Source organism: Chenopodium quinoa, unplaced genomic scaffold (genome assembly GCF_001683475.1).
Source record: "Chenopodium quinoa cultivar QQ74 unplaced genomic scaffold, ASM168347v1, whole genome shotgun sequence".
NCBI lineage: Eukaryota > Viridiplantae > Streptophyta > Magnoliopsida > Caryophyllales > Amaranthaceae > Chenopodium > Chenopodium quinoa.
In genome coordinates this window covers 4,793,564-4,821,403 of record NW_018744537.1, presented here as the reverse complement: position 1 = coordinate 4,821,403, position 27,840 = coordinate 4,793,564, and the positions used below count along the sequence as shown (strand labels likewise).

Below are 27,840 nucleotides of genomic sequence, written 5' to 3'. Positions count from 1 at the left end.
GTCTTTGGCCTTCAAATTACCCCCGAAACGACCTCCGCTCTGACACTAATTTGTTAAGAATTCGGGTTCGAAATCAAGCAAAAAACAAACAACAATGCCAAAGAACAACAAAAAACAACACAAGCAATTTATGGGTAACTTTGTTACCCTTTTCAAACACAATCAACAATTGTATTTAGCCTTCCAAACCACATGTACAAACACTCTTAATAAGCTCACAAGATCTCTAGTATTCGCACTCACAAGCTACTGACTATAACTACTCACTCTCTTATGTTTTCTCTCAAAACCTTAGAGTAAGTACCTTTTTTCTACTTGTGCTACTTCTACAAAAAAAACATGCTATGACTTATATAACACACTACCTATTACTTGCCTTATTCTACAAGCTTTGACAGATGGGAAGATATTTCCACTTAAACAAAACATAAACCACGTGAACAACACCCTTCAAGTGTTGGTAGTGGGTCTTGAACTCTACAAAGATAGATGGAGGGAGTATGAATGTGAAAACCTAGTGCAACATTTGAGTAATTGTTAATTTTAACTTTTAAGGGCGGAAGATTCTGTTAAGAAAACGGAGGGAATAGGTTTTATTGGAACAATTAGAAGTACAGTACTTTTATTATCATCAATATGATCATTTACATAAGTTTGAAAACACATTGATGGAGCTGTCTCGTCGCCGACGAACATCGCCAGCCAATTTTGGGCGATGCAATGCAGCTTCCGACAATCTTCGAACATTGGTAACCTTCTTCTTCATCTTGATTTTACCTCAATTTAGCTAATTCGAAATTGCATATTAACTTTTTTTCTATTTAGTACTGTAAAACTGATTTAATTTAGAAATTAGGGTTCTTTTGCTTTAAACAAAGAATTTATTTGCTTACACGATCTTTCTTATCGAATTCCAGTTTTCATTTCACTGAGCATTATGTTTTTCGAATCCAGTAGTTTAATTTTGTTGATATATATTAAAACCCTAAACAATTTACCTTTTTTTTTTTTTTTTTGGCTTTTGTCTTGTATTAGGTTCAAGTTGTGGATTGAATGCTTGTATTTGGTCCAGTGAAACGACATTTTACGATTTTGAGTATTGCCATTGTGATTAATTGGTTATTGGATTAATCTGATATTGTTTGTGTAATCATCATTACGGTCGGTTTATGGAGTTCTTGATCGAGTTTTATTGATGATGGAGATATTCATATATGTTTATACAGAACCGAGGATTATTGGCCGTTGTGTGTAGTTGCTTGAATGCCAATATGCCATTGGATTTTAACTACAATGTGGCTGTACTGGGTTTAGTTTCCTTGATTAATTTGTTGGCATGATAAGCAGAATTATGTCGTGGTTAAGAATTGACAGGTTGAGGTGCTTAACTATCAGAAAGTATTGCTCTGGGTGAATGCAGGGGCTAAAGGGGATATATGAAGTAGAGTAGCAACTGGTGGTTAGACTGTTGTGATTTTCTCTTTTTGGGTTACTTAATTTCCTCCTTAAAGTGAGATCTTTGTGATGGAGAAAATACTCAAATCCTAAAATCAATTCTCAGAATTTTTAAATTTAAATGAAGGATTTTCTTTCCACTGCTGTTTGGATTGAACGAAGTTCTGCTGCAGCTATCCCATTTCAAGATTCTCGTTTTAAAATCCTTTCAGTATTGTTGTTTTATAGACGTTTTGTTAAGGTGGACAGTTGTGATGAGTTCCCTGGACATGTTGTTTATTGCCAAGCTCTTCAGATGAACGGATGGAATATGTTATTTGCCTGCTAGTTCATCCTATGCCTTTGAGGACCTAAGATTATATCTCATTATTCAAACATGCTCTATCAACAAATCTACTGGAAGTAGTAACTCTATTGTAGTGCTAGACTGCTATTTCTCTGAGAGGATGCGTTGACATCAGTACAGTGCTTATAAGATGACCAGCAGCCACGCCTTTTGTTGGTATTGGGAGTCTTTAAAGTTTCGATTTCAAATGGATGGTAGCAACTTTGTTTAAGGCTATTGATCTGGCTTGGTGAATTTGGGCTGTCAATAGCTGCCTTTATTGGTGGCTACCTGATAAATTGTTGAAATTTTCATGTTGAGAAGCAATGGTATCCTGCAGGTGCTTGATCTTGTTTGAGTTTAAAACTGAATAAGCGACAAGGGTATATACCAGTGCTTGTAATTTTGAGAAATTTTAGCATCAATGACGAGGAGAATTGACCTTGCAATCCTCTCATGATTGTTATGCTTACCAGCGTCATCGGTGCAGGTAATCTCAGTCCCATGGAGAATTATTCTAGTTCTCAGCTCTCTACTGTATTGACTTTAATGTCAGAATTTATAATTATACTTTCGTATTTTTCCTGTTCTTGGCGTGGTTCAAATTTTGTTAGGAAATAACTCTTGTTGTGAAAATTGCAGTATTTATTGCAAACTTGTTAACACCTTTTCTATCTTAACCCTTACAACAATTTCTGTGCAGTACTCATCAGACAGAAACTTCGTCATCTATTTATAGTTTTGCCTGTTTATAATGAAAATAGCTAAACTCTCATGCTAGGTAGTGCTTAGTAGCCTATTTTGTTTTCTCTGACTTGTTATTATTAATGTCTTAGCTCACACTCTTCACAGACAGACCACATTTTTTGACAGGATTTTCTGATAATAGGAATCTTTTTGTTACTGAACAATCGTCGTCTGTTATGTTTTTATGCTGCTTCATGCAGTGTTATTGTGATGAAGAAAGAACCTATTTAGACTTTGATTACACTAATTAAAATGCTTAATTAAATCTTTAACTTTGTCAGAATTTTCTTCCTGTGTTGGAATTCTTTCTTTTTTCTAAATGATCAAATTTGATATCACTGGTGTTAGTCAAAATTACAGTAGGACTGTGATTAGACAAATTTGGTGCAAAATAGTGTGCCATTTGAAATTTTCGTACATTTTGTTACTACATAGAAACATTTCAAACTATGGCGAGTTGGTGAATGTTTTATGCGTTGACGTGTCCCCTCTGGGAATGTGAATGGATTAACAAACGACTATTAGTTTTGGACAATGGAAATTAAGTGTATTTTAGAGATATAAGTATGAGACTCTGTAATCTGACATCCTACAATATGATGGTTGGTTTCTACTAAATTTTGCCTCCAAGCTGTCTAGCAATCTAGACTGCAATTCCTTGACCCAAAAACTTGTTCATATGATTGCATGTTACCTATATTCGAATCTCCCATGCTGATGGTCAGTGGATGCTCATGCTTGTTCACACGAGCTTTGGCTATTCTGATTTGTGTCTTGACTGATCATTTATAATTTAAGTTTCTAAATTATCAGGATTATCACTGGACACTCAATATCTATAGCTTCTATTATTTCTCCTCCTAGACTATAAATTTTAGAATATTTGACATCTTTTCTCATAGTACCCTTACACCTCTTCTGTTTCTTAGGTATGTACTCCCCAAAGATATATGTGAATAGCCCATGTGTTAGTTTTGAGCACTTAGGATTTTAGGAGTAAGAATTGTGACATCTTGAGATACAAAACAGGTGGTTGTATTATGCTCTTCATTCGGTAGTTATGGGGAAAATACGCAATATATTGCAACTGCAATTATTTTGTGCATCTATTTTCTTCTTTGACTTTCAAATGTATCGAATTTTTCTAATCATACATGTTTAATATCAAAACCTATGTTACCCAGACCTAATATGATGTTGTGGCCTATAAAGAGTGTGAAAGGAGCCTTTGGGTTTAGGCCTCTAACTACGCTTTACTAGAGTAGATAAAGAGGAAGTTAGCTAGAACCAGTGTGGCCTGGAACTGATCACTATTATGGAATGTAGAATACCAGCTAGGTCAAGTAACTAAGCAAACCAACTACTACTAAATTCTTGAAGAAAACCAAATTTGGCTGCCTAGTGGCCCTAGTCTGATTTGTATCAGTGCTGATCCGCGATTCAGATCAATGAATCAAGTTCAGAATTGCGGATAAGCAAATTTGGCAACCCCTAGGATTGTCCCGGGATATTAGTTACGTCAATCTAGCTAGACAGCGAGCAGCCTCATGACAGTCACCAAAGCAAAAAGAGAAAGACAAGGAATCAAAATTCCTTGGGGCTAAGGCACCTTCAAAAATAAGTTGGTAGCTTAGTCGCCCCCATGCCTACATTGCTCTTTCAAGGCTTGAATCACAATCTGTGTATCACCCTCCACTTCTACCTTTCTCCAGTCCATGAGTGATCTTTAGCCAAAGTTTCACCCAACTCAGGTCCAATTACGATAAACAAATTTGTTACCTGATTTTACAGTATAGTTCAATAGGAATTATTTATTTTTATACTGGGAACTGAGAACATATATCTTTGAACTCTTTATAGTTTGTAAAAAAATAAGGTCACTGATAAGCTCATAGAAATGTTTTCACTGTGGAAATGTTGGTACCAGCTTTCAGAAATTGGGTAGTTCATCAATTTGATCTATGCATTTCCAGTTTTCCAGAACCCCAATATTAGCATTTTAAATTGGTGAAAATTTAGTTTCAGATATTGCTGGTTTTTAATTGCTTAATACGGAATATTAGTTTCTGTACCTAAAGCTAACCAAAACAATATGCAACTTTGTTCAAGCAGTTACATGTTTCAAAATATATAAGCTTTAGCTGGCTGCCTGACAGTATTAGTCTAAATGGCAAAACTTTACCTGCCTCTTTTTTTTTTTTTTTTTTTTTGTTGGTGTGTGTGTGCTGAATTGTGCTAGTTGATACCTTTCATTACCATGTACAGATATTAGGTTCTTGGCTAAAATTACAGCATATTCAATGTGCCAGAGTGCCAGACAGAGCTTGAATTTTTAATTCCCGTGCTTGTAAAAGGTTTGTCTTGTTCATAATTTTAATTGAACTTAAAATGTTTACTACTACTATTTCACATGCACCAACACAAGGGCACAATGAATAGGATTCTCATTCATGCTTAAACAGGCAAATTTTTATTGTATGCTAAAATTACCTTTGTCGTGTTTGTTTTTCACAAAAGATGGCTTGTGAGATGCCACGTTTGTTTTTCACGAAAGATGGCTTGTGAGAGAAACCTAACTAATGGCTGGGCCACTAGCTCTCCACTGTCAGGCTGTGATTCAAGTTTTGACCATTTGAACATTAAATTGTCTTTGGTTTCCATACGTGTAAAGATATGCATCTCATCCGTTTTCTATCCCATTGCTCTGATAAAATCCTTAAATTCTATAACTATTGCTCATAATCCTGGGAAAATGTAGCAAATAGTGAAGGAAATTGCATGTGTTTTCTGTTGTGCAAGATGTCTTTTTGCAGCATTTGGTATATTCATTTCGTGCGTAATATCTTGACTAGCACTAATGCTTGCAATCAGAAATTGGCATTTGATTATGGTTGCATACGAAATATGGGCCTTCAGCAACTGGTATCTTTAGGCCCACCCTCTAATGTTTCCTAGCTGCTGGATGCTATAAATTGAAGCTCCCACTATAATATTCAGTGTTCTGTAGTGTACATACTGCATTTTACATGTTTGTATACAATTTATTGCTTAGTGAGATTACTGAGATACACTTTACATGTTTGTATAGTAATAATTACTTTGTAATCTAATAAGTTCTGGTATTGGGATTGGGTTATGATTAGGAGTTATTCATTGGAATATTGACTGAATTGGACTGTTAGTTGGGACTGGTAGATGATCTTTGCCTACTTGATCTTTATTAATTATGAGCATCATGAAAACTAAAAGCATCATCACTGCTGTGGAAACTCATATTCCCACAATGGAAAGATGAGATAAAAATTTGAATTTGGCAAAAGATCGAAGGGCGTTTCGTGTCCGAAACTATTACTTGTTTTGCTACACTTTCTGCGGAACACGGAATTTGCACTTTGAGCTTAATCTTAATAGATGTTGATTGTGATAAAAATTGTCACCTTAATTAGCTTACTTTACCGTAGTACAAGCATCAATACTTTCTTAAACCATTGTTTCTTTCACTGTCTTACGTTTTCTATTTTTCTGGTGTCATGCTCTCAACGTTTATGTTTACATTCACCCTTTCTGAATTACATTAACATAACAACTTTTTTCCTTTCTTTGTCTCTGTTGCTCTTTGCTCACAAGTATTGTGTAATTTGTGTTGATGTTTGATTGGTATCGTTGCATATGCAAACTTGATGAGTATATTCGGAGTTAAAGTAATTGTGTAGGTGAATAAGTGTAATTTTGTTCAGATGAGATCTCTTTTAGGTACCTGTTGTGCTGCATATACTTGACCTAAGGCTTCTTATATATCAATATTTCCTTAGTATCCTTACCTGTCTTTAGCAAATATTCATATTGCTTTTTCACCATGTTGATAGATACCACCTTTTGAAACCTTATATAATTCTTGTTAGGTTGGGGACTATATCAAACTTATAGGTTTTTATGCTATTAGTGTCAAGAGAAAGGGACTAAAAATGTTCGAGTTTATATAATTGGCTGTGGAAGGTAAGTGGTGGGTTTGTGTTTTCCTTCCTAATCATTTTAACATTAGGATATGTTTTCTTGATTGGGAAAGGAAAATTTATACGTCTATTTCCGTTCCTTTCCCTCTCTCCATATCTGTTTACACACTGTTAGTCTAGGATTATGGAGAATACCACGGAAATTGTTCTGGCTGTGGCGAATGGATATGCAATGCCATTAATTAGTATCAATGTTATTTAGACCTTAATAACGTGTCGTAATGATCTAATGGACGGATGAAGTTTTGGTCCAGGACCATCCAATAATTATTCAAGGAATAGGTTTTTTTGTGGCAGGGAGGAGGGTTGTTACTATTAGTTTCAATTAATATGAAGGGACAAATATAGGTTGAAGAATTTATTTCCTTTGAAACTTGAGCTATTGTGGCCTGTGATTGCATTCATGAATGAGTGACATATATATGCAAGGACAATCATCAAAGCCATTGTTCCTATAAGCCCTTTTTCTTTTGTTAAATTGTGGTCACATTGTTTGTCTTTTATTTGCAGGGTCCCTAAATATCTCTTGCACATTCATAATCATCATTTTTATCATCTAAAGGCATATAATTAAGTTTGGTACGTGGGTAGTTTTTCATCTGCTTGTCCAAAACAACCATCATATCTTATTTTCAAGACATCAACTAATGACTGTTTGTTGAACCTCAATAACAAAGTTAGATTGTTTCTTGAAAGGAAAAGGAACTTAGGAAATTTATTAAATATATGATCTTGCCAGTATCTTCATTAACTGCTTATAAGAATTACCGTCACGGCACTCATAATTAGTCCCAATTATTGTCATTAATTTTTTTTTGCTGGCTTCACTTATTGTCAAAACTGTGAGATCACCCCATTAATCTCAAGCACAGTTGCAAACATGATAATGGTCATGTAACCACTTTTGCAGGTAATGTTGCTGCGTTTGGGGATGTCATAGTGTCATACATAGTCGCGGTAAGATCGAAAACCTTGATTATATCCATGTAACCACTTTCCCAGGCAATGTTGCTAGGTTTGGGGCTGTCGTACACAGCCGCGCTAAGATAAAAAACCTTTACAATAAGACGGCAGTCGGTTGATGCCTGTTGCCATATTAATAATGCTTATTAGTTATTACAAATTGATATCTTGAGCATATGCTAATTGACCTTTTGTAATGTTTGGTACATTATGTTTCAAATTTGTTAGGTTTATCATTATGAGGAAGACTAAGGAGGAAGATGGTGAAAGGCTGAAAGCAAACAGAGACAGTTGGAAAGGAAGAGAGAGAAAGAAATAAGAATGTGCACCAACTTCTTTTTCCATTAGATTAACATAAATCATATATGGCGGTGGTTACACTGATCATATTTTTGTACTTTGATAATTACAATAGTTTTTGTATTAAATCAGATATTGATGATTTAATGTGATGGAGCTTTCGTTAGTTTATGTAATGTACTACTGAGTTCTGTGTACAATAAATATTGAAGGCGTGGGTCATACTCATTTGTCTGCCTCTTTTTTAGTTTTTCTACATTTCATAAATAAATTTACAACCACCTATTATTATTTCTCATTCTCCTCGTGGGTTTTGTTTTTTATTATTATGAATTTGATGTCTTTATCCCCCTCCAAAAAAATTGTATGATGCCTAATATGTTAACGTGGATAACTATGGACAGGCCGAATTTAGGGTTTGGACTAATTATACCTTAAGTTCTTATTTGAATTACCGTCATTATTCAGAATAAGTTATTGTATGCTCACATTACTTGTTCAAATTACATTACTACATAACTAGTTTAAATTACAGTATTGCAATAGGACATGTAATTAATGTGTGACCAGATGGCTTTGATTAGGTAGACTTTAGGGTTTGGATTACTTATATCTTAAGTTAACTTCTTAGAAAATTACAATCATTATCTAAAATAAATTAGTTATTGCATACTTATAATATTACTAATTCAGATTACGTTATTGAAATAAGACGAGTAATTGAAATGTGATGGGACGATGGAATTCGATATTAATTTCCATTAAGTCGAATGGAATATGACATTTTTTGATGTGTTTTCTAAAATTTGCAATATATAACAAGATTCTAAGAAGAAAAAGAAAGAGGTGGGGTGGGGTGGGGAGATGAGCGGGAAAGATCAAATGTATGACACGATGTTTAGTCATTATGATGGTAGACAATCCTTAAGAAAAGCATCTCTTACCCTCCAAAACAATAAGAAAAAAGAAAAGCATTTTCTACTCAAATAAATATTAGCACTAAACTACTACGAGTACTTGTTATTTTGTTGAAATTAATTAAATTGGCTACAACGTTACTCAATGAACTAGTGTACTATGTTGTCCATGTAAACCTTTAAGAAGTAAGCTCTATACTCTTCATGAGTTGAAAATAAATTTGAGAATTTAATTAGAGGAGGTCTATAGTTAATTAATTAAATTCATTCACATTTGAGTGATGAGTCATTCATGGCTGGATCATAATCAGATTTTTTATCAATGATTCTCTATTTCTCTTCACTTCATCTCATATTGCTTGCAACGAATCCTCCCTTTTTAAGAGTCAGGAGTCCTCTCTCACCAGTCTCAGTCAATTACATAACACTAGCTTTTGTATAAACATGGAATACTACACTTAAAACAAATATTCTAAATTAAATTAATTTTTAAAATAATATAATCAATAATATGTATTTTTTTTTCCCAATAAAAAGTGTGTGATATATTCTTGAGTTTATTTTAAATTATATTTTCAAAAAATTGAATTTTATAACTTCTCCTACTCTTTTTTTTTTAAAACCACTTTTACTACTCTTATTAATGTGTCAAGCATATATATTGATGTTCAAAGTGTAAGGATGGAGCTTCATTGAGACTCATAGGGGCTTAGATCCCCTTGAGTACAAAAGAATATGTTGCCTGAAATATTTATACTACGTATAAAAAATTGTGTAACAATGGTTAAGTATTTATATTTTAAATTATAAGGTCGATGAAGTTAAGGTTGAAATCTTGTTCCCCTCTATTTTTAGTCCAAGATGCGCCACTTTTTAAAGATATGCATTGACAAGCATGTTTGATTAATATATGAGATAAGTAAAAGAAAGTTTTCCTTCATTTCTTAATACATCAAACAAGTTTCCTTTATTATTTACTGTCATTAAAAGTCAATTTGTTGCATGTGTTGAAAAACGAAAAAAGTATGTTACTGTACAATGATAAATAAATCAATTACCTAATTTGCACGTAAACTTTGTAAACTCTTGATTTAATGGGTATCAAGTAATGTTAATTAATGCTTACATGTTAGAACAAGTAAACTAGTACAGTTTGCAATAAATCTACACAAAAACTTTATTTCTTGCCCTATCTTTTTCCTTTTACATACAAAGGTCAATAACGATTCCTTTTACTTGTGTGACGACATGAAAAAAAGGAGGTTGAAAGATTGTACAACTAGTATGAACTATGAAGTATCTCAGTTTCATTTCTTTAGATTTACTAAAATAGACGTCAAATGCACATTTCATCACTTGGATACTTTATACGAAAACACCAATTTAGTGAAAGTAGTTCATGTTTTTTTGGTCACTCACTTTTTTCATCTTTTCTTGTTTGTAATCTTTGCTCTTTCTTTCGTGGTCTTTCTGGTCGTTTTCTACTTTTCCACCAAGTCCCTTTTGCACAAGTCAAAGGATTGTAATACAAGACAACTAGAGATAAGTTTGTACTTCGTAGCTAATTAACTAATTGATCGTGATATAGGTTAATTAATTTAATTAAGAGCACTATCAATAAGTCTATCTTCGGAAATAAATTATGCAACCGTGTTTTAATTTTCCTAGCTAAATCGATGGGTGGATATTGAATAAACACACCACATATTTTGGTCCTATGGTTAATATCTCCTTTGTAAATGATTAACTAGATATGTTTAGTCCGCGGTGTTACTTTAGTTTCTTTGTTCTATATTGTTTTTAGTCTGATTGAGCCACAAGGGCAATACAAATTACTCGGGGATAGGAAGATTTGAACCAACGATCTATATTGTACACTGCACGAATCATCAATTTTAACCACTAGGTCAAAATCTCATTTGGTATTTTCTTTGTCTTACTTTGCTTAACAAATTAGATGTAAAAGAAGACATGTTGCATGGCATGGGAGGGAAAAGGAATGAACGAAGACTAGTGATCAACAAGAAGATCAATTAATTAAAATGGATTTCTACTTTCGACATGGTTGTTATGCTCATATGCCATGTGATCATTACAGCTTATCATCTACCATTCATAACAACCAAATTGATAGTAGGAATTAGTACTAACTATTACTAATATTAAGGAAAGATTCTTTTTAGCATTGTATTGGCAATTTGTACTAGTATTCATATCTCTAAGTATCTCTAACTGTCTAACATGTAAACATCTTCATGTTCCTAATTCTAGTAAATTTGTTCATTCGATAAAGAATACTTCATTATTCTTTGAAGGGTTGAAGATAATTATATTATTGATCAAGTTTGGACTTTATCTTGCTTCTTCCTATAAATTAAATATTTTTAATAATAATATTATGATTTTTTTTTTTAATTTTTTTTTCAGTATAGCGTAAGTTAGGGAATTATTCCCTTAATAAGATTAAAGCCTCAAAAAAAATAAAAAAATAAAAAAATAACAAACACCTCTCCTCTCCTCTCCTCTTCTCTCCTCCTCTGTTCTAGGATTTCTTCAAATTCTTGGCCATTTAGGTCGGAAATAGTCTAATTTCTTCGTATGGTGGAGTCGTTAGTTTTTGTTAGTTTTGTTATTTGTTATTTGTTTTTGTTTAGGGTTTCTTTTTGTGTGTTAGGGTTTATTAAAAAGGTAATCATCTTTTTCCCTATTATCAGTTCGTTGGTAAAGAGTTGTCCGGGATCGCAACGATTGTCAAATCTTCAAAAGCGTTCAAGTGAATCAGATGAAAATCATCCTTACGCCTACAACAAATCGTTAAACTGTCTCTCCGAAAAGGTTGTATATTCCAGCGATGTGTGCGAGAGATGTACCACATTGCAAGATCTATTCAACGATCGTAGCTTTGATGAAGGAAACCCTTATATGATTCAATGTTATTTTATGTATTTGTTGATTTAGATTTCATTTATCTGTAGATGTCGTATAGCTTTTGATTAATAAATTGATTTGTTTCAAAAAAAAAAAAGATTAAAGCCTAATTTATCAAAAGAAATACAAAAGAAAATATTATCAATAAAAAAGATTGATATCTTGGTAAACTTGCAAGAAGTGATCTAAAGAGGCAGCATATAGTATGCTTACCATCATTTTTTTTTTTAAATTTACCGCAAGGGTAGCGTCCGCGGTTACAACCTCAACTGTACTAGGTGGTTGCATCCGCGTCAAAGCCTCCATGTAGTTAAGAGGATGCTGCCCTTGCGGCGGAGATTAAAAAATTAGACCACATACTCCTAATCAAAATTATTGTCTTAAGTAAATTATTATTGGCACACACATATATAGTTCAAACTATTCTAACATTAGGAACAAATAATTAACCTACAAAGCTATATATAAATGTTTATCTTATTGTACAAGATATATAACCACAGCATATTTGACTGCTATATGTTGCTTCTATTCTGTGATTGGTCTAATTCCTTCTCTGGTCCCTATAGTGATTTATTGCTAATACAACAATTGGATCTAGACCTAATTTTCAGGCATGTATTTCGTGGGCTTATTATAACCATTTCTATAGGTTTGTTGGTTCATAATCTTTGGGAAGAATTATAACAAGTACATGAGAAAAAGCAACTAATTAAATTTTTGAGGGACCAACTTAAAATAAAAAATAGCAAGATATTATAAAATTGAAAATAAAATATACGGAGTACTATGGTAATATATACTTGTATTGAGCATATGACTTGCTTATAATAGTAGCATATTTAACATACTTGCTCCTGTTAAAGAATTTACCGATAGAAAAGTTTTGATTAATAAAAGGAGTAAAAGAGTGAAAGAAGATGGGTGAAATTGTTGTAGTGTTATCATTGTATTCTTACTTCTATGGCATTGTATTTATAGCCATGAGTTACACTAATAATACAATAATTACTCACATAGAGCCATATGAGTTCACAAGTGTTTGGACCTATATGAGCATTGTGTAATCAAATCAATAATTGGCATTCACTTATTAGACTTATCTTCTAACACTCCCCCTTGAATGCCACTAAAGATCTTGTTAGGCAAAACTTTATGGGACAAGACCCATAGCCAAAAGAGTACACCAATATTATTGTATTATATGCTTTGGTATACTGCCTCGTTAAAAACCTTGTCAGGAAAAACCCGGTGGGATAAAAACCTGATCGAAGGGAAAAAGAGTGCAGTACATATAATACTCCCCCTGATCTCAGCATAGTTCACGAAGATGTCGCATTCCGATTTTGTGAACTAACTGTTCAAATTTCTTCGAAGGAAGTGATTTGGTGAAAAGGTCGGCAAGATTTTCACAAGACTGAATTTGCTGGATATTTATTTCCTCGTCCTTTTGCAGATCATGTGTGAAGAACAGTTTTGGGGCAATATGTTTCGTTTTATCTCCTTTAATATATCCTTCAGTTACTTGAGCGATACATGCTGTATTGTCTTCAAAGATGATGGTTGGGTCTTCTGTTATTGCGTTCATTCCACACTCCTTTTGGATATTACTGATCATCGACCTCAGCCACACACATTCCCGTCCTGCTTCATAGAGGGCTATCAACTCTGCATGATTTGATGATGTCGCGGTCAATGTCTGCTTTGTTGATTTCCATGATATTGCAGTGCCGCCATAAGTGAATACATATCCATTTTGTGACTTGGCATTTTGAGGATCTGATAAGTATCCAGCGTCTGCATACCCAATGAGAGCAGCATCTTGTTTTGGTTGGTAATATAAACCAAGGTCTTGTGTCCCTCGTAGGTACCGGAGTAAGTGTCGAACTCCCTTCCAATGCCTATATGTTGGTGCATTGCTGTGCCTGGCTAACAAATTCACAGAGAAAGCTATGTCGGGTCTAGTATTGTTAGCTAAGTACATTAAGGCTCCAATTGCACTTAAGTATGGTACTTCTGGACCCAGAATCTCTTCATTTTCTTCTCGGGGTCTGAATGGATCATTTTTCATATTCAAAGAACGAACAACCATTGGGAAGTTGGTTGGGGTTGCTTTGTCCATGAAGAAACGTTTCAAAACTCTTTCTGTATAATTTGATTGATGGACAAAAATGCCATGACTCAAGTGCTCAATTTGTAGTCCAAGGCAAAATTTAGTTTTCCCAAGGTCTTTCATCTCAAATTCTTTCATCAAGTATTTTGCAGTTTTCTCGAGTTCATTTGGGGTTCCGATGATATTTAAATCATCAACATAAACTGCAATGATAGCGAATCCTGATTGTGATCGCTTTATGAAAACACAGGGACTAACTTGGTTGTTTTTGAATCCTTCTCTCATAAGGTATTCACTCAGACGGTTGTACCACATCCTTCCAGATTGTTTCAATCCATAAAGTGACCTTTTTAGTTTTATGGAAAGCAGTTGTCTAGGCTTGTGGTTTTCTGGTAGTTTTAGTCCTTCGGGGACTTTCATGTAAATGTCCGTATCGAGTGACCCATACAAATACGCAGTCACTACATCCATTAATCGCATTTGCAGTCCTTTTGTGACTGTCAAACTTACCAGAAATCTTAATGTAGTTGCATCAACCACTGGAGAATATGTTTCTTCATAATCAATCCCTGGAATTTGAGAAAATCCTTGGGCTACAAGTCTTGCCTTGTATCTAACTATTTCATTTTTCTCATTACGTTTTCTTACAAATACCCATTTGTATCCAACGGGTTTTACACCTGCCGGTGTAAGGGTTATTTTCCCAAAAACTTCTCGTTTTTCAAGTGACTTTAACTCAGCCAGCATTGCCTCCTTCCACTTTGGCCAATCACTCCTACGTCGACATTCTTCTACAGTTCTTGGTTCAACATCATTTTCATCAGACACGATGTCGATTGCGATGGAATTTGCAAATGTTTCATTAACGATAACATCTTTCCTATTCCACTGAGTCTTTGTAGAGACGTAATTCATTGAAATTTCATTGTTATCGATGTTTTGAACATCTTGTTCATTCCCCGTAGGGTTGTCTTCTTGTTCGTCCCCTTTTGGATTATCATCATTTTCTTTACTTTCATCCACATTTGGTCTTTCTTGACCTTCTGACGGGGGAACATTATTAGTCTCATTTTCTATTCCATCCAATCTTTTTAGTTTCCTTGGCTTAGAATCTTTTGAACCAAGTGGTCTTCCACGCTTTCTGCGTGCCTGAGATTCATTTTCTATGGCCTTATTACCAGTTGGGATTTCAATACGTGCAGGGGCATTTTCTGCTGGTATATGTGATTTTGTCACCTTCTTTGTGTCTACAAATGCATCGGGCAATTGATTTGCGACACTTTGTAAATGAACAATTTTCTTAACTTCTTGTTCACACATATTTGTTCGTGGGTCTAACATCAACAGTTGTGTTGCATTCCAAATGAGTTCAATTTCTTTCTTATGTGGGTCCACTTTCTCTCCCCCTAAGGCTGGGAATACTGTTTCATTAAAGTGACAGTCCACAAATCTAGCCGTAAATAAGTCACCAGTCAATGGTTCAAGGTATTTAATTATAGAGGGGGATTCAAACCCGACATAAATTCCCAGCCTTCTTTGTGGACCCATTTTTGTTCGTTGGGGTGGAGCAATGGGAACATATACAGCACAACCAAAGATTTTTAGATGTGAGATACTTGGTTCTCGACCACAAACAAGTTGTAGTGGTGAGAATTTATGATAAGCTGTAGGTCTCAATCTAATTAGCGCTGCTGCATGTATTATAGCATGTCCCCAAGCAGATGATGGCAATCTTGACCTCATTAATAATGGTCTTGCAATCAATTGTAATCTCTTAATTAGTGATTCAGCTAGGCCATTTTGTGTATGAACATGAGCTACTGGGTGTTCAACATCAATTCCAATCGACATACAATAATCATTAAATGTTTGGGATGTAAATTCCCCAGCATTGTCAAGTCTTATTTTCTTTATTGTATGATCTGGGAATTGTGCTCTTAATTTGATGATTTGGGCAAGTAATTTTGCTAAGGCAACATTTCTACTTGAAAGTAGACTAACATGTGACCATCGTGTAGAGGCATCAATTAAAACCATGAAATATCGAAATGGTCCACATGCTGGATTAATTGGCCCACATATATCTCCCTGAATTCTTTCCAAGAATTTTGGAGATTCAGTAGCAATTTTGTTCATAGATGGCCTTATTATTAATTTGCCAAGTGAACATGCAGAGCATGTTAATTCATCTGATCGGGGAATTTTGACATTTCTTATTGAATGTCCAACTGAATGTGCTATTATTCTTTGCATCATCCCAGTTGCTGGATGTCCCAAACGATCATGCCATAAAATAATCAAATGTTTGTCATCTAACTTCTGGTTAGATATCATATTGATTTCCACGGGTCGTATGTTTATACGGTATAACCCCGAAGAGTATGCTGGCAATTTCTCATATATATGTTTCTTGCCATGTTTTTCTGCCGTGAGGCATATATACTCTTTTTGATCTGTCGTCATTGTTTCTAGATGATAGCCATTTTGGCGTACATCTTTAAAGCTTATGAGATTTCTTCGAGATTTACTCGAATATAAAGCATTATTGATTATTAATTTTGTTCCATTTGGAAGCATTATACAAGCCTTTCCAGATCCTTCAATTAATTTAGCTGACCCGGAAATGGTGTTTACATTTGCTTGAAACAACTTTAGTTGTGAAAAATATTTTCTATCTTTTAAGATAGTATGTGTTGTTCCACTGTCCAAAAGGCATTGATATTCGGAACTAACTTCAGGTAGATCCATATCTTCATAAAATAAATTTAAGATTAGTTTAGAATAATATCATACAAACGTTTATTGATGATAAAGATTTAAAGTACATGACTAGAAATTTAAAAATACAGGGAACTAAGAAAATACATTAAAACATAGCATATGTTACATTAGTAGATGGGGAACCTAAGCATTGTTGTTTTCTCCAAGAATGAAATCATTCCCAGTTTCAGCATTGTCCATGAAGAAATCGGACACATCAAGGGTAGGACATGGAGCATTTTCTTCATTAACATAATTTGCTTCTGCATTTTTCTCTTTGCCTTTTACAGAAGCCTGGTAAAGGTCTACCAAATGTTTGGCCGTACGACAGGTACGTCCCCAATGTCCTGTCATGCCACATCTGTAACATGTGTCTTTTCCTTTTGAAAGAGTTTGTTTGTGGCTTCCAGATGACTGTCCTTTCTGTTTTTCAAAATTTTTGAAATTACTGTTTCTTTGAAAATTGTTTCTACCACGTCCTCGGCCTCGTCCGCGATAATTTCCACGGCCTTTTCCACGGCCATTGTAATTTCCACGTCCACCTCTTCTTGTAGCATTTGACTCGGGTGGATAGGAATTTGTTGCATTTGCCTCATGATGAGTGGCCAAAGACCCAGTTGGTCTCAGGTTATGATTTTTCAACAAAAGTTCACTATTTTGTTCCGCAACAAGCAATACACTCATTAATTCATTGAACTTTTTAAAACCTCTTTCACGATATTGTTCTTGCAACAGTATGTTACTTGCATGAAAGGTAGTGAGTGTTTTTTCAATCATCTGTTCATCCGAAACTGGATGATCACAATATCTCAATATAGACACTATCTCATGTATGGTTGAATTATAATCAATTACAGATTTGAAATCCTGGAACCGTAAATTTGTCCAGTCAAATAATGCCTTAGGAAGGAGCACCCTTTTGTGGTGTCCAAATCTTTCATTAAGGCAATCCCATAATTCTTTGGGATCTTCAACCATCATGTACTCAGTTTTAAGGCCTTCATGTAAATGATGCCTTAACAACACTAAGGCTTTTGCCTTATCTTGTTCAGTAACAGGTTTTGCAACAGTCATTGCAGAAGTGGTAGTATCAGTTGTTTGACCAGAGGGACTTTTATTTTCTTTAACAGTGTGCTCCAAGCCTTGAGCTTTCAAATTCATCATTGCGTCCACTTTCCATTCCAGAAATTTCTTTCCAGATAAATCTAAGATGCTGAACTGTCTTTTCATAAGGTCTCCCATTTTAGCTACAACAAATTTCGTGATAATTAGTTTATAATAACAAATTATATGTACAACTCACATGTTTAGTTCTTCCATATTTATAATTAAGTTAATAAGACACGTGATAATTAAATTTGATAATAATAAACCATAAATAATATAGTCTTTTCTCCCCCTTGGTTTATTATTGTGAGTAATTATATGATTAGACAAAAATTAATCATGTTAGTTGCAAAAAAAACAGCAAAACGACAACAATGACAGTAGTAACAATAATTATAATGATAACGGTAATATTATACAATGATGATTAATAACAACAAACATACATAATAAAACAAAAACAAGCTTTTAATATACTAAAACGACAAAATAAGTGAGTTTTACTTATACATAATGACAAAAATTAATATTGCTACTAATAAAATTACAAGCGCCGTAATTAGAAGGAAATATTGTTTTATCTTCATTAAATCTTCCTCAAAAGTGAAGTTGTGGGTGTTTTGGGTGTTTTGGTTGCCGTCGTCGGGGAACATATCGGAGAAGAAGGGGGTGAATTTTTTTTTTTTTTTTTTTTTTTTTTTAGGTGATTTTTGGATAAAAAGTGGGAAAGGATAAGGGATTTGTGGTGAAATTGGGGGAAAAATCCGTCTTTTATAGAGGTAGGTTTATCCGTTACTGTTCTGTACAACTGTAAAAATATCATATAATAGTCTAACGTACTGGCATAAAATTATGGTCCATATATATATATTTATAATTGTAAAAGGTTATCACACTGGGAATGCAAGCCATAGTGGTCCGAGAGCCCTAATATCTATAAAAGATCATGGGTTCGAAAACGGAAAGAAACACAAAAAGTATGTAAAAGTAAGAAAAATAATAAGTGTAAAAGGCTGCATCTTTTTGTTAATCTAGTTAATAATAATATGCATGCAAAGCTACTACTTAGCAATTATAATAACTAAGATAAAAATTTACGTAAAATGAGTATGTAATATCAACATGGATCAAACAAAGAAACATCAACATGAATAAACAAAAGATGATAGTAGTAAATTCACAAGTAAGAGAACTTTCACCGTTGTTTTTGAGGTATATATAGTAAATGTTTGAGTTTCTGTTATAGAGGATCCCAAATATGGGCAACTATAGAGCATACTCCTCGAAACATTTAGAAGTAGATAGTATTATTTGTTATAAATTTTTAGAAGTAGGTATAAATATACCTGACTGAAAACTGGTGCTGATAACGTGTTAAAGAATTTACCGATAGAAAAGTTTTGATTAATAAAAGGAGTAAAAGAGTGAAAGAAGATGGGTGAAATTGTTGTAGTGTTATCATTGTATTCTTACTTCTATGGCATTGTATTTATAGCCATGAGTTACACTAATAATACAATAATTACTCACATAGAGCCATATGAGTTCACAAGTGTTTGGACCTATATGAGCATTGTGTAATCAAATCAATAATTGGCATTCACTTATTAGACTTATCTTCTAACAGCTCCATTTTATTTATTTATTTATTTTATTTTTTTTTATGTTTTTGTTCAAAATCTTGCTACTACTATTCACAATTTTAGAAAAGTATCTATATATTTCTAAAATATAAGAAAAAACATAGTCATGCATGACATTATTTGATTCGTCTTAATAAATATTTTAACAATGTCAAACAAAGTTAAATGTTTATAACTCTTGCTAATGTATAATTAAAGACAATTATGTTAAAAAAGTGCATTGATAAATGACAACCATGCGTATTTACAATAAGAACATTTTTTTTTAAAAAAAAAACGGATCGAAGGAAGTAGTTTATACGGAGTATTCAATAATACAGAGTACTTATGGAGCTCCATCCGAGTTATACAATTATTGATTATAATAATGTTAAATCAAATAAATTTTATGGTTAAATTTAATGCAATTCGTCCCCTACCAAATTAATTAAACTTTCATAATTACAAAATTAGGTACTCGTATTAATTGTTGGTGCAGTGGTGATTCGGACTGCACTTGATAGGGAGGACCTATATTCGATCCTCCGCAACAACAATTGGGAGGGGACTGAAAATAACCATCAAGAACTGATCCCCGAATCTGGATTAGCCCAAAGGGTGAAACGGATGGAACACCAAAAAAATAATAATTAGGTACTCGTATATGGCTATCTCTTCAGCCTATTTACTTACCTTATTTTTTTCTTAAGGTTCTATAATTTCCACAATTTTATTGACGTCATTTTATAACTGATTAAAAATTATTTGCATTGATATAAAATCGATTTTATGTAAATTTCAACTAGCTTATTTGATTAAAGTATTAGGGGGTGGTACATTGGTAGTAATTTGGTACCTGCCAACACTTAATATCAAATCTTGTCTAGCCCTTGCAACTCTCTTCACACCTAAAAAATACTCTGTAATAATTAATTTATCAACTAGAATAGATTTTTTTTTTGCGAAATAACTACAGTAAATCTTAATTTTACTAATTCTGATCAATTTTTACTGTTTGATACTTATTTTTACACATCATAATTAATTATCTTTAGTGAAAACTCCCTTTGTCTCTTCGAACATTTATTCTTTTTTGTTTGTTTCAACTTATTTTGAACTCTCATGTATCGTACATGGTATGAAATTTTTTCCCAAATTTCAACCACGAACCTTTCCAATTCAATTACTTAAAATTTATGCACTCTATTTTTTTTCCTTTTAAAAAAAAAAAATCCAACATTAGTAACCTCCGAAACTATTCATCAAACCGTTCAATACTCCATAATTCATAATTAATTTTTATTACAATATAAAAAAAAATTAAAAAAAAAAAAAAAAAACACAAACATCTTTTACATTTGAATTTTTTAAGCAAAATTTTATATCATTACATATAATAAATATCTCGTGCATTAGTACATGTAGATTTTATGACGACTCCGTCATAATAATAATAATGGTACATATATGTATACAGTAAAATGATGGTTATGCAGGTCCCCTGGAACACATGAAAAGCTTTGGAGGTAAATTCATTAAATACTTGAGATTCTTTGAGCCCAATTAATGACAAGAAGACACAGTGTCTCATTTTCACCATTTGTGTATTTTAAAAAATTTTTTTTAAAAAAAAAAAAAAAAAAAAAAAAATCATCTTATTGGAGAATGCTTGTTTGTAGCATTAATGGAGTTGAAACTATTTTAAGACTTTAGTTCTGACTTGATGGTTTTTTTTTTTTTTTTTCTTCTTCTTCTTCTTTCTTTTGGCACTTTTTTGTGCTGCTTTTATTTGGCGTTGTTAGCTAGCTTGGCTCGGCTAAAGCCTAAAGCGATTGATTGGCCTTTCGCCTTTTTCTTGTTAAGGTTGCCAATGAAAAACTTGAGGTTTCATCCGTAAAACTAGCAAGATTGTAAGACAATACAGAGTATATATTTTTATTATTATTATTTTTTCTGAATAAATAATATAGAGTATATATTATATGTACAAGAAGTTAAGGAATAATAATAATATTCGTAAAGATTACACCTCTGCTTGGCTTTGGGCAATTCCTATTTCGAGGTTGGGTCAGACGATGAACGAAAAGATTTACCAATGTGTGTTATGCTACTGGTTGGGTGTTCCATTGTTCTCTGTCTCGACGTCATGCTCTGTTTGTTCAAGGGTTTTTTCTGGGGATATTTTCGGTGATCATGCGGTGTTGTGTGCTGGTATGGTGGGTATTAAACATCGGCATAATGTTGTTCGGGATACCGTTGTTGATGTTTGCTATCGATTTGAAATTTCAGCGAGAAAGGAGGTTGACATTGGGTTGTCTGGAGGGAACGACGGGGCCCTCAGACCTGCAGATGTGTTACTTTATTTCTGGGATCGTGGTCGCGATGTCTGTGTTGACTTGACAGGGTTTTCTCTTTTGATACAGTTTGGGCTATCTGACTTTGTTCCTGGACAGGTTGTGGCTGATGCGGCTCATCGGAAGCGATTCAAGTACGAATCAAGCTGTCAGGCGATTGGTTATGGTTTCATTCCCTTCTCATTTTCTCCATTTGGGGAATTAGAGAAGGAGGCTGTTTCATTGCTGAAGTGAGTTCAGAAGATCTCGATGATGCAAGATATTGGGGCCCATGCTGCTGCTCATATATTTACTAGGGTAGGATTTGCTATACTTAGAGGAGTGGGGGCCTAGATTGTATCTCGGCTTCCCACTAATTTTTTGTAAGTTGTATGACTTTGTCTGTTTTTGAGATATAATAATAATAATAATAATAATAATAATAATAATAATAATAATATCTTCACTAGGATAGGATTTGCTATAACTAGAGGAGTGGGGGACCAGAGTGTATCTCGACTTTTCATTAATTTTTTTGTAGGTTGTATGACTTTGTCTGTTTTTGAGAAATAATAATAATAATGTTTATCAAATAATAATAATAATAATACACTACTAGAAAACACTCAATCAACGGCGGAAAAAATCCGTCGGAATTCCGTCGGAAAACATTGTCGGAAGACCCTTTGTAGGTATTTTGCGATATTCCGTTGGAAATTCCGCCGGAAAGGTCGATTTCGACGAAATTTCCGACGGATTTTGTTCTGTCGGCGCTTTTGTTGAATTTCAGCGTAAATCCGTCGCAAGGTTCCGACGGAATTTTCCATCGAAGTGGGATATTTTCCGACGGAAAATTCCGTCGGTGGGGTAGATGTTCCGACGGAATATTCCGTCGGAGGCGGTATTTTCCAACGGAAAATTCCATCTGAAAGTTAAAAAAAAAAAAAAAAAAAGCCCCACCCCACCCCCAACACCAGCCCACCCCCTGCCCCCTTACCCTCAACCTCAGACCACCACCCACAATACCCCCACAACCCAGATCCCCACCACCAGCCCACCCCCTACCCCCTTACCCCTACCCAGCCCCACCACCACCAGCCCACCCCAGCCCACCACCAGCCCCCTACCCTCCTAACTTACCCAGATCCCCACCCCCCACCCACACCCACACCCAAACCACCCCTCCTGTCCAGACCACCCACACCCAGCCCCACCCTCACGCACACCCACCCACACCCAGCCCCACGCTCACCAACCCACCACCCCACTAATAACCCCAGACCCACCAACCCACCACTAACCCATACCACATACCCACCACCCCACCAATAACCCTGACCCACAACTAACCCACCCAGACCCACCACCACCCTACCTAACCATAACCCACACCACAGAACCACCCTAGCTAACCCAGACGGCAAAAATTAAAAAAAAAAAACGAAAAGTATTGAAAAAAAAATACAGATCCGAAAAAAAATTGAAAAAAAAAATCGTATTTTATACAAATTAGAGCAGACGAACGAATACAAATCTGAACGAAAATTATATTCAAACCAGATCTATGCAAGTTAATAATACAAAAAACAGAATACAAATCGGAAATCTACAAAAACGAATAAAATTCCTCTGACGAACGAACATGTTGTTGATGGCTCGAATTTTGGCTGGAATTGCTGAGATTTGGCTCGAGTTGCTCAGATTTTCGCTCGAAGTTGCTTGAACTAGCATGAGAGGAGGAAGATCGAATTAAAAATATTGATTTTTTTGTGATTTTCGTTGATGGAAAAAGAAGGGGAAAGAGAAGAGGAAAGAGAGGCGCACAGGAGAGAGAAAGAGAAATGAAAGAGAAATGAGGGAGGCGCACAGGAGAGAGAAAGAGAAATGAAAGAGAAATGAGGGAGGCGCACAGGAGAGAGAAAGAGAAATGAAAGAGGAGAAAGAGAAATGAGGGAGGAGAGAGGCGCTATGGGTTTTTTTTTAGGGTTTTTTTTTTTTTTTTTTTTTTTATTATTAGTGTTTGTTAGGTTTTTTTTTTTATTATGTAAATATTTTCCGACGGAAAATTCCGTCTGAAACTTCCGACGGATTTAATTTCCGTCGGAAAATAGATGTTCCGACGGAATATTCCGTCGGAAATCTCCGAGGGATTTTATTTCCGTCGAAACATTATTGTTCCGACGGAATAATCCCTCGGAAATTTCCGACGGATTTTATTTCCGTCGAAACATTACTGTTCCGACGGAATATTCCGTCGGAAAACCCATAAATTCCAACGGATTTGTATTCCGTAGGAAATCCGTCGTAAATTTCCGACAGATTTTAATTCCATCGGAACTTTCCGACGGATTTCATGTCCGTCGGAACTCGTTCGTCGTAAATTGGCCTATTTCTAGTAGTGATAATAATAATAATAATAATAATTTAATAGTAATAGTAAAAATAATCCTTGCTTGTTTTGTAATAACCATAAAAATTTTGTTATGTTCGTTTTATAATATTTGCAACACTTTTTTATTTTGAAAAATATTCACCGCTGTTTTTTTTTCCTCTCTCTTATCAACTCCGTTTAAACTAGTTTTTTTTTTTTTTTTACTACGTACTCCCTCCGTCCCTTATTTACATGCCTATTTCTCTTTATTATGTTAGTAATAAATGTTAAAAATAGGCACGAAAATAAGGGACGGAGGGAGTATTATTTTTCTCTCCTACTAACAAACTATAAATATATCTATACTAAATGTAGTTTAATTTACATTAAAAATCTCTCCTATTAGGCTATTATTATGCTTAATCCCTAAAAAAATATTAAAAAAAATATTAAAAAAAAAAAAAAAACAAAACAAAACTATTTTTGGGTTTCAACCAACTACTTAAACCCATTAATTATACTCTATTATTCCTTATCCTATCGTTAAATACTTAAATCTAAGGGGTGCCATTGGTATATTTGTCAATTCAATGTTAAGCTCTAATTTCTAAGTGTCTATCGGTACAGGGTTGTACACTTGGAAAAGTTGTCGTACGTATTTAATTTGTTTTATGAAGAACAATCAAACTTATTATCTTTGCAACTTTACATCAATGGTTCTTTGCCAATGGCTTATATACTTCTTTCGCAAGATTGGTCGAAACACCCTGAAGTATGGCTTAGGTGTACTGAGCACTCTGAACTTTGCGTAGTAGCTAAAACACCACTAACTATAGTGTTAGGTGCGACACGTGCCTTAAATGAAAATTTTCAGCCACTTATTTCACCGGAGGAAGTGAATATTCACTCTCCAAAACAGTTTAATGAAATGGTGAACAATTCCCATCCACTTCCCACGCTCGGATTCACCTCCTTCGGTGAAATAAGCGGCCGGAATTTTTCATTTAAGGCACGCGTCGCACCTTACATCATAGTTGGTGGTGTTTTGGCTATTACGCAAAGTTCAGGGTGCTCAGTGCACCTAAGCCATACTTCAGAGTGTTGCGACCAATTTTGTCTTCTTTGAATGGATAAAGTCCACTGTTTTTCTTTAAAAAAAAAAAAAGAACGATGTACAAATATCAAAAAACTATTCAAAAGTAGATTAATATCGATGTTATTAGTACAATATGATTGTAAATGTTGAATGACTTTTATTCGAGCTAATAACTCCTTTATTTCATTAGAAAAAGAATGTTGAAATAAGTTAATAAGAAAATAAATAAATACGAAAAATGAGTAAAAATCATGAAAACAAAGGTACTCCGTAATATGTTTTCTTAGGCCCTATTCTTTAAAGCTGCTCTACTCTGCTGAAATCTGCTCTGCTCTCCTGTCCTACTCTGCTTTGGTCTGCCACTCTACTCTACTCTGCTTTGGTCTGCCCTGTCCTGGTCTACTCTACTCAGCTTAGTAATAATATTAATAATTAATAAAATTATTAATTATAAAATTAATAATAAATAAAATAATATGATAAAATTAATATTAAATAAATAATAATTAGTAAAAATAATAAGTAATAAATAATAAAATTAATAAATAATAATTAATAAGTTATAAATAATACTCCCTCCGTCCCCGAAAGAACGACCCTTTTGGGTTGATTTCGTGGGTATTAAGAAAGTTAAATTGGAAGTACAAGTGTATGAGGAAGTTAAGAAAAATATATTGAAAAGAGAATTTTATATTGGAATTGCAAAAAAGTAGAGAGAGAAAGTAATAAAAGTATATAGAAAAAGCAAAATTTGCATGGGGAAGCTAATTTTGCACAAATATTATTGCAAATTAGTGGGTATTAAAATGCAAATGGGATGAACATTTTGGGACTAAAATTAGGCCAAAAGGGTCAAACTTTTGGGGACGGAGGGAGTAATTAATAAGTAATAAATAATAATTAATAAATAGTAATTAATCATTATCATTAGTTGTTAATAATTAATCATTAATAAATAGTTATTAATAATTAATAATTATTAATTAATTAATAATTAATAATTAATAATCTGCTCTGCTTTACTTTTCTCTGCTGAAATCTAATGTGCTCTGCTGACACCTGCTCTGCTTTGCTGAAACCTCTGCCTAGAAGCTCAAAAGAACAAAGCCTTACTAATGTTACTCCCTCCGTTTTTTTTATAGGCTAGAGATAGGATTGCGCGGAATTTTAAGTGGTTTAATAAAATAAGATGTTAGTGGGGTAAATAAGGTTATTATTTTATTAAAAAGTAAAGTGGTGTGAGAGGGAGTGGGGAATATTGGAGGAGTGAGAAATGATAAAGTAAGAAAGAATGGGAACATTAGTGGGTAAAGATATATTATTAAATTGTAATAATTTCAAAAAATAGAACTTTAACTTATAAAAAAAAACGAACGAAAATATTAACTCTAACTTATAAAAAAATCGGAAGAAGTACTATTTTAAGTACTAACCAACTTATATAATTATTTCATCTTTGATTTTATGGTTTCCCGGAACATGATTGTGTCAATTGTCAAATATTGAAATATTAAACAAGTGTAGTCCAAATCCATTGGTACTCCTTCATCTAAAAGACTAAAATAATGGACACAAAACCAAGCCGACACAAGTCAACAACTCAACATTAACCGGAAATTGAAGTGAACTCAATAACAATTTTTATTTATTTTTAAGGAATATGAAGTGAAGAACATAAACAGTTAAAACAAATGACTTTTATATACAAACAAACAATCATATAATAATACAAACGTCATGAAACAGTAATCAGAAATTATTTTATTTTATTTAGTTTGATTTTTATTTTATTTTATTTTTTTATTTTTTTTTATTTTTTTGCTTGTGTATTATTATACTTAGTATTATAGTTTAAGCCATGTAAGTTTAACAGGGTCAACTATGATGTAGCTAACTTTCAAAGTGATCGAACTACCAGAAGGGGATAAAAATCAGAGTCGTTTGGACGATAGAGTTTATTTACTTCGCCATTATTGTCGCTTGACTCTCACCGGATGACTGCCCTGAAAGCCTTATTGACAACACGGAGACTTGTATATGCCATCTAAAACAATTCAAATTTAGAGGACGCGACCCCCCAACCGCCGGGGGGAGCTCTGCGTATCGAATTTACTCTGTGTTAAAAACAAGTTACGCTAAGAAAAAAGTTACGTCATGTCATGCCCGATACGTGCCAATATTTCATAAATATTGTCGTGTCAGCAGGGCCTTTATAATTATTTTACTATATTTTACAAATTGGTTAAAAATATAGGATAATGTTATAGGGCTGCCTATAAGCATTTAATATACTTTCTTTTTTAGTATTAAGCTGGGAATTTATCGACAATTAATGAGTAAATCGGTATAATAAATGTTTATTTATTGTCTATTCTTTTCACTTTTAGCTTTTTATATGCAGCCCTTAGGGTTGCATATATATTTTTCCAAAAATATATGTAATTCAACATAAATAAAAATTTGAAATAATATCCATAAATAAAAAATCCTACTTCCTCTGTTTTTTTTTTACTTGACTCGCTTTGACTTTTACACTATTCACCACCCCTCATTTAATTGTCTTTTGTGAATAATATGTAAGGAAAAACGTATTCATGTGAGATCTTTTTGAGACGAGTACTATCATAATATATAACTTTTATAATTTTTTACTTATGGAGAATTAAAGTTATTGATCGTTAAAATTTTGCATTGACAAATGTGATAAAGGAAACACGTCAAATAAAAAACAGAACAAAAGAAATATAAAATGAGGTTATAAATTATGATCCATCGGTGTACCTCTTATAT

General features: G+C 33.7%; 1 protein-coding gene and 1 long non-coding RNA gene across 7 annotated transcripts; one reads left to right on the top strand and one right to left on the bottom strand.

The window, feature by feature from the left end:
* Positions 1-382: 382 nt before the first annotated feature.
* LOC110698787 lies at positions 383-8,104 on the top strand. 6 transcript variants are annotated; one of them, XR_002506796.1, is made up of 5 exons: positions 396-749; positions 1,036-2,270; positions 4,793-4,881; positions 7,451-7,497; positions 7,732-8,104. It is a non-coding gene; the product is annotated as an uncharacterized LOC110698787 (long non-coding RNA). The 6 variants fall into 6 exon arrangements; XR_002506794.1 differs by having other exon boundaries at positions 385-749; positions 1,036-4,881; XR_002506797.1 differs by lacking the exon at positions 4,793-4,881 and having other exon boundaries at positions 397-749.
* An 8,561-nt stretch (positions 8,105-16,665) lies between these two features.
* On the bottom strand, positions 16,666-17,763 carry LOC110698847. The gene has a single exon (XM_021876366.1). The coding sequence runs from the start codon at positions 17,761-17,763 to the stop codon at positions 16,666-16,668; it is 1,098 nt and encodes a 365-aa protein (XP_021732058.1).
* Positions 17,764-27,840: the final 10,077 nt, after the last annotated feature.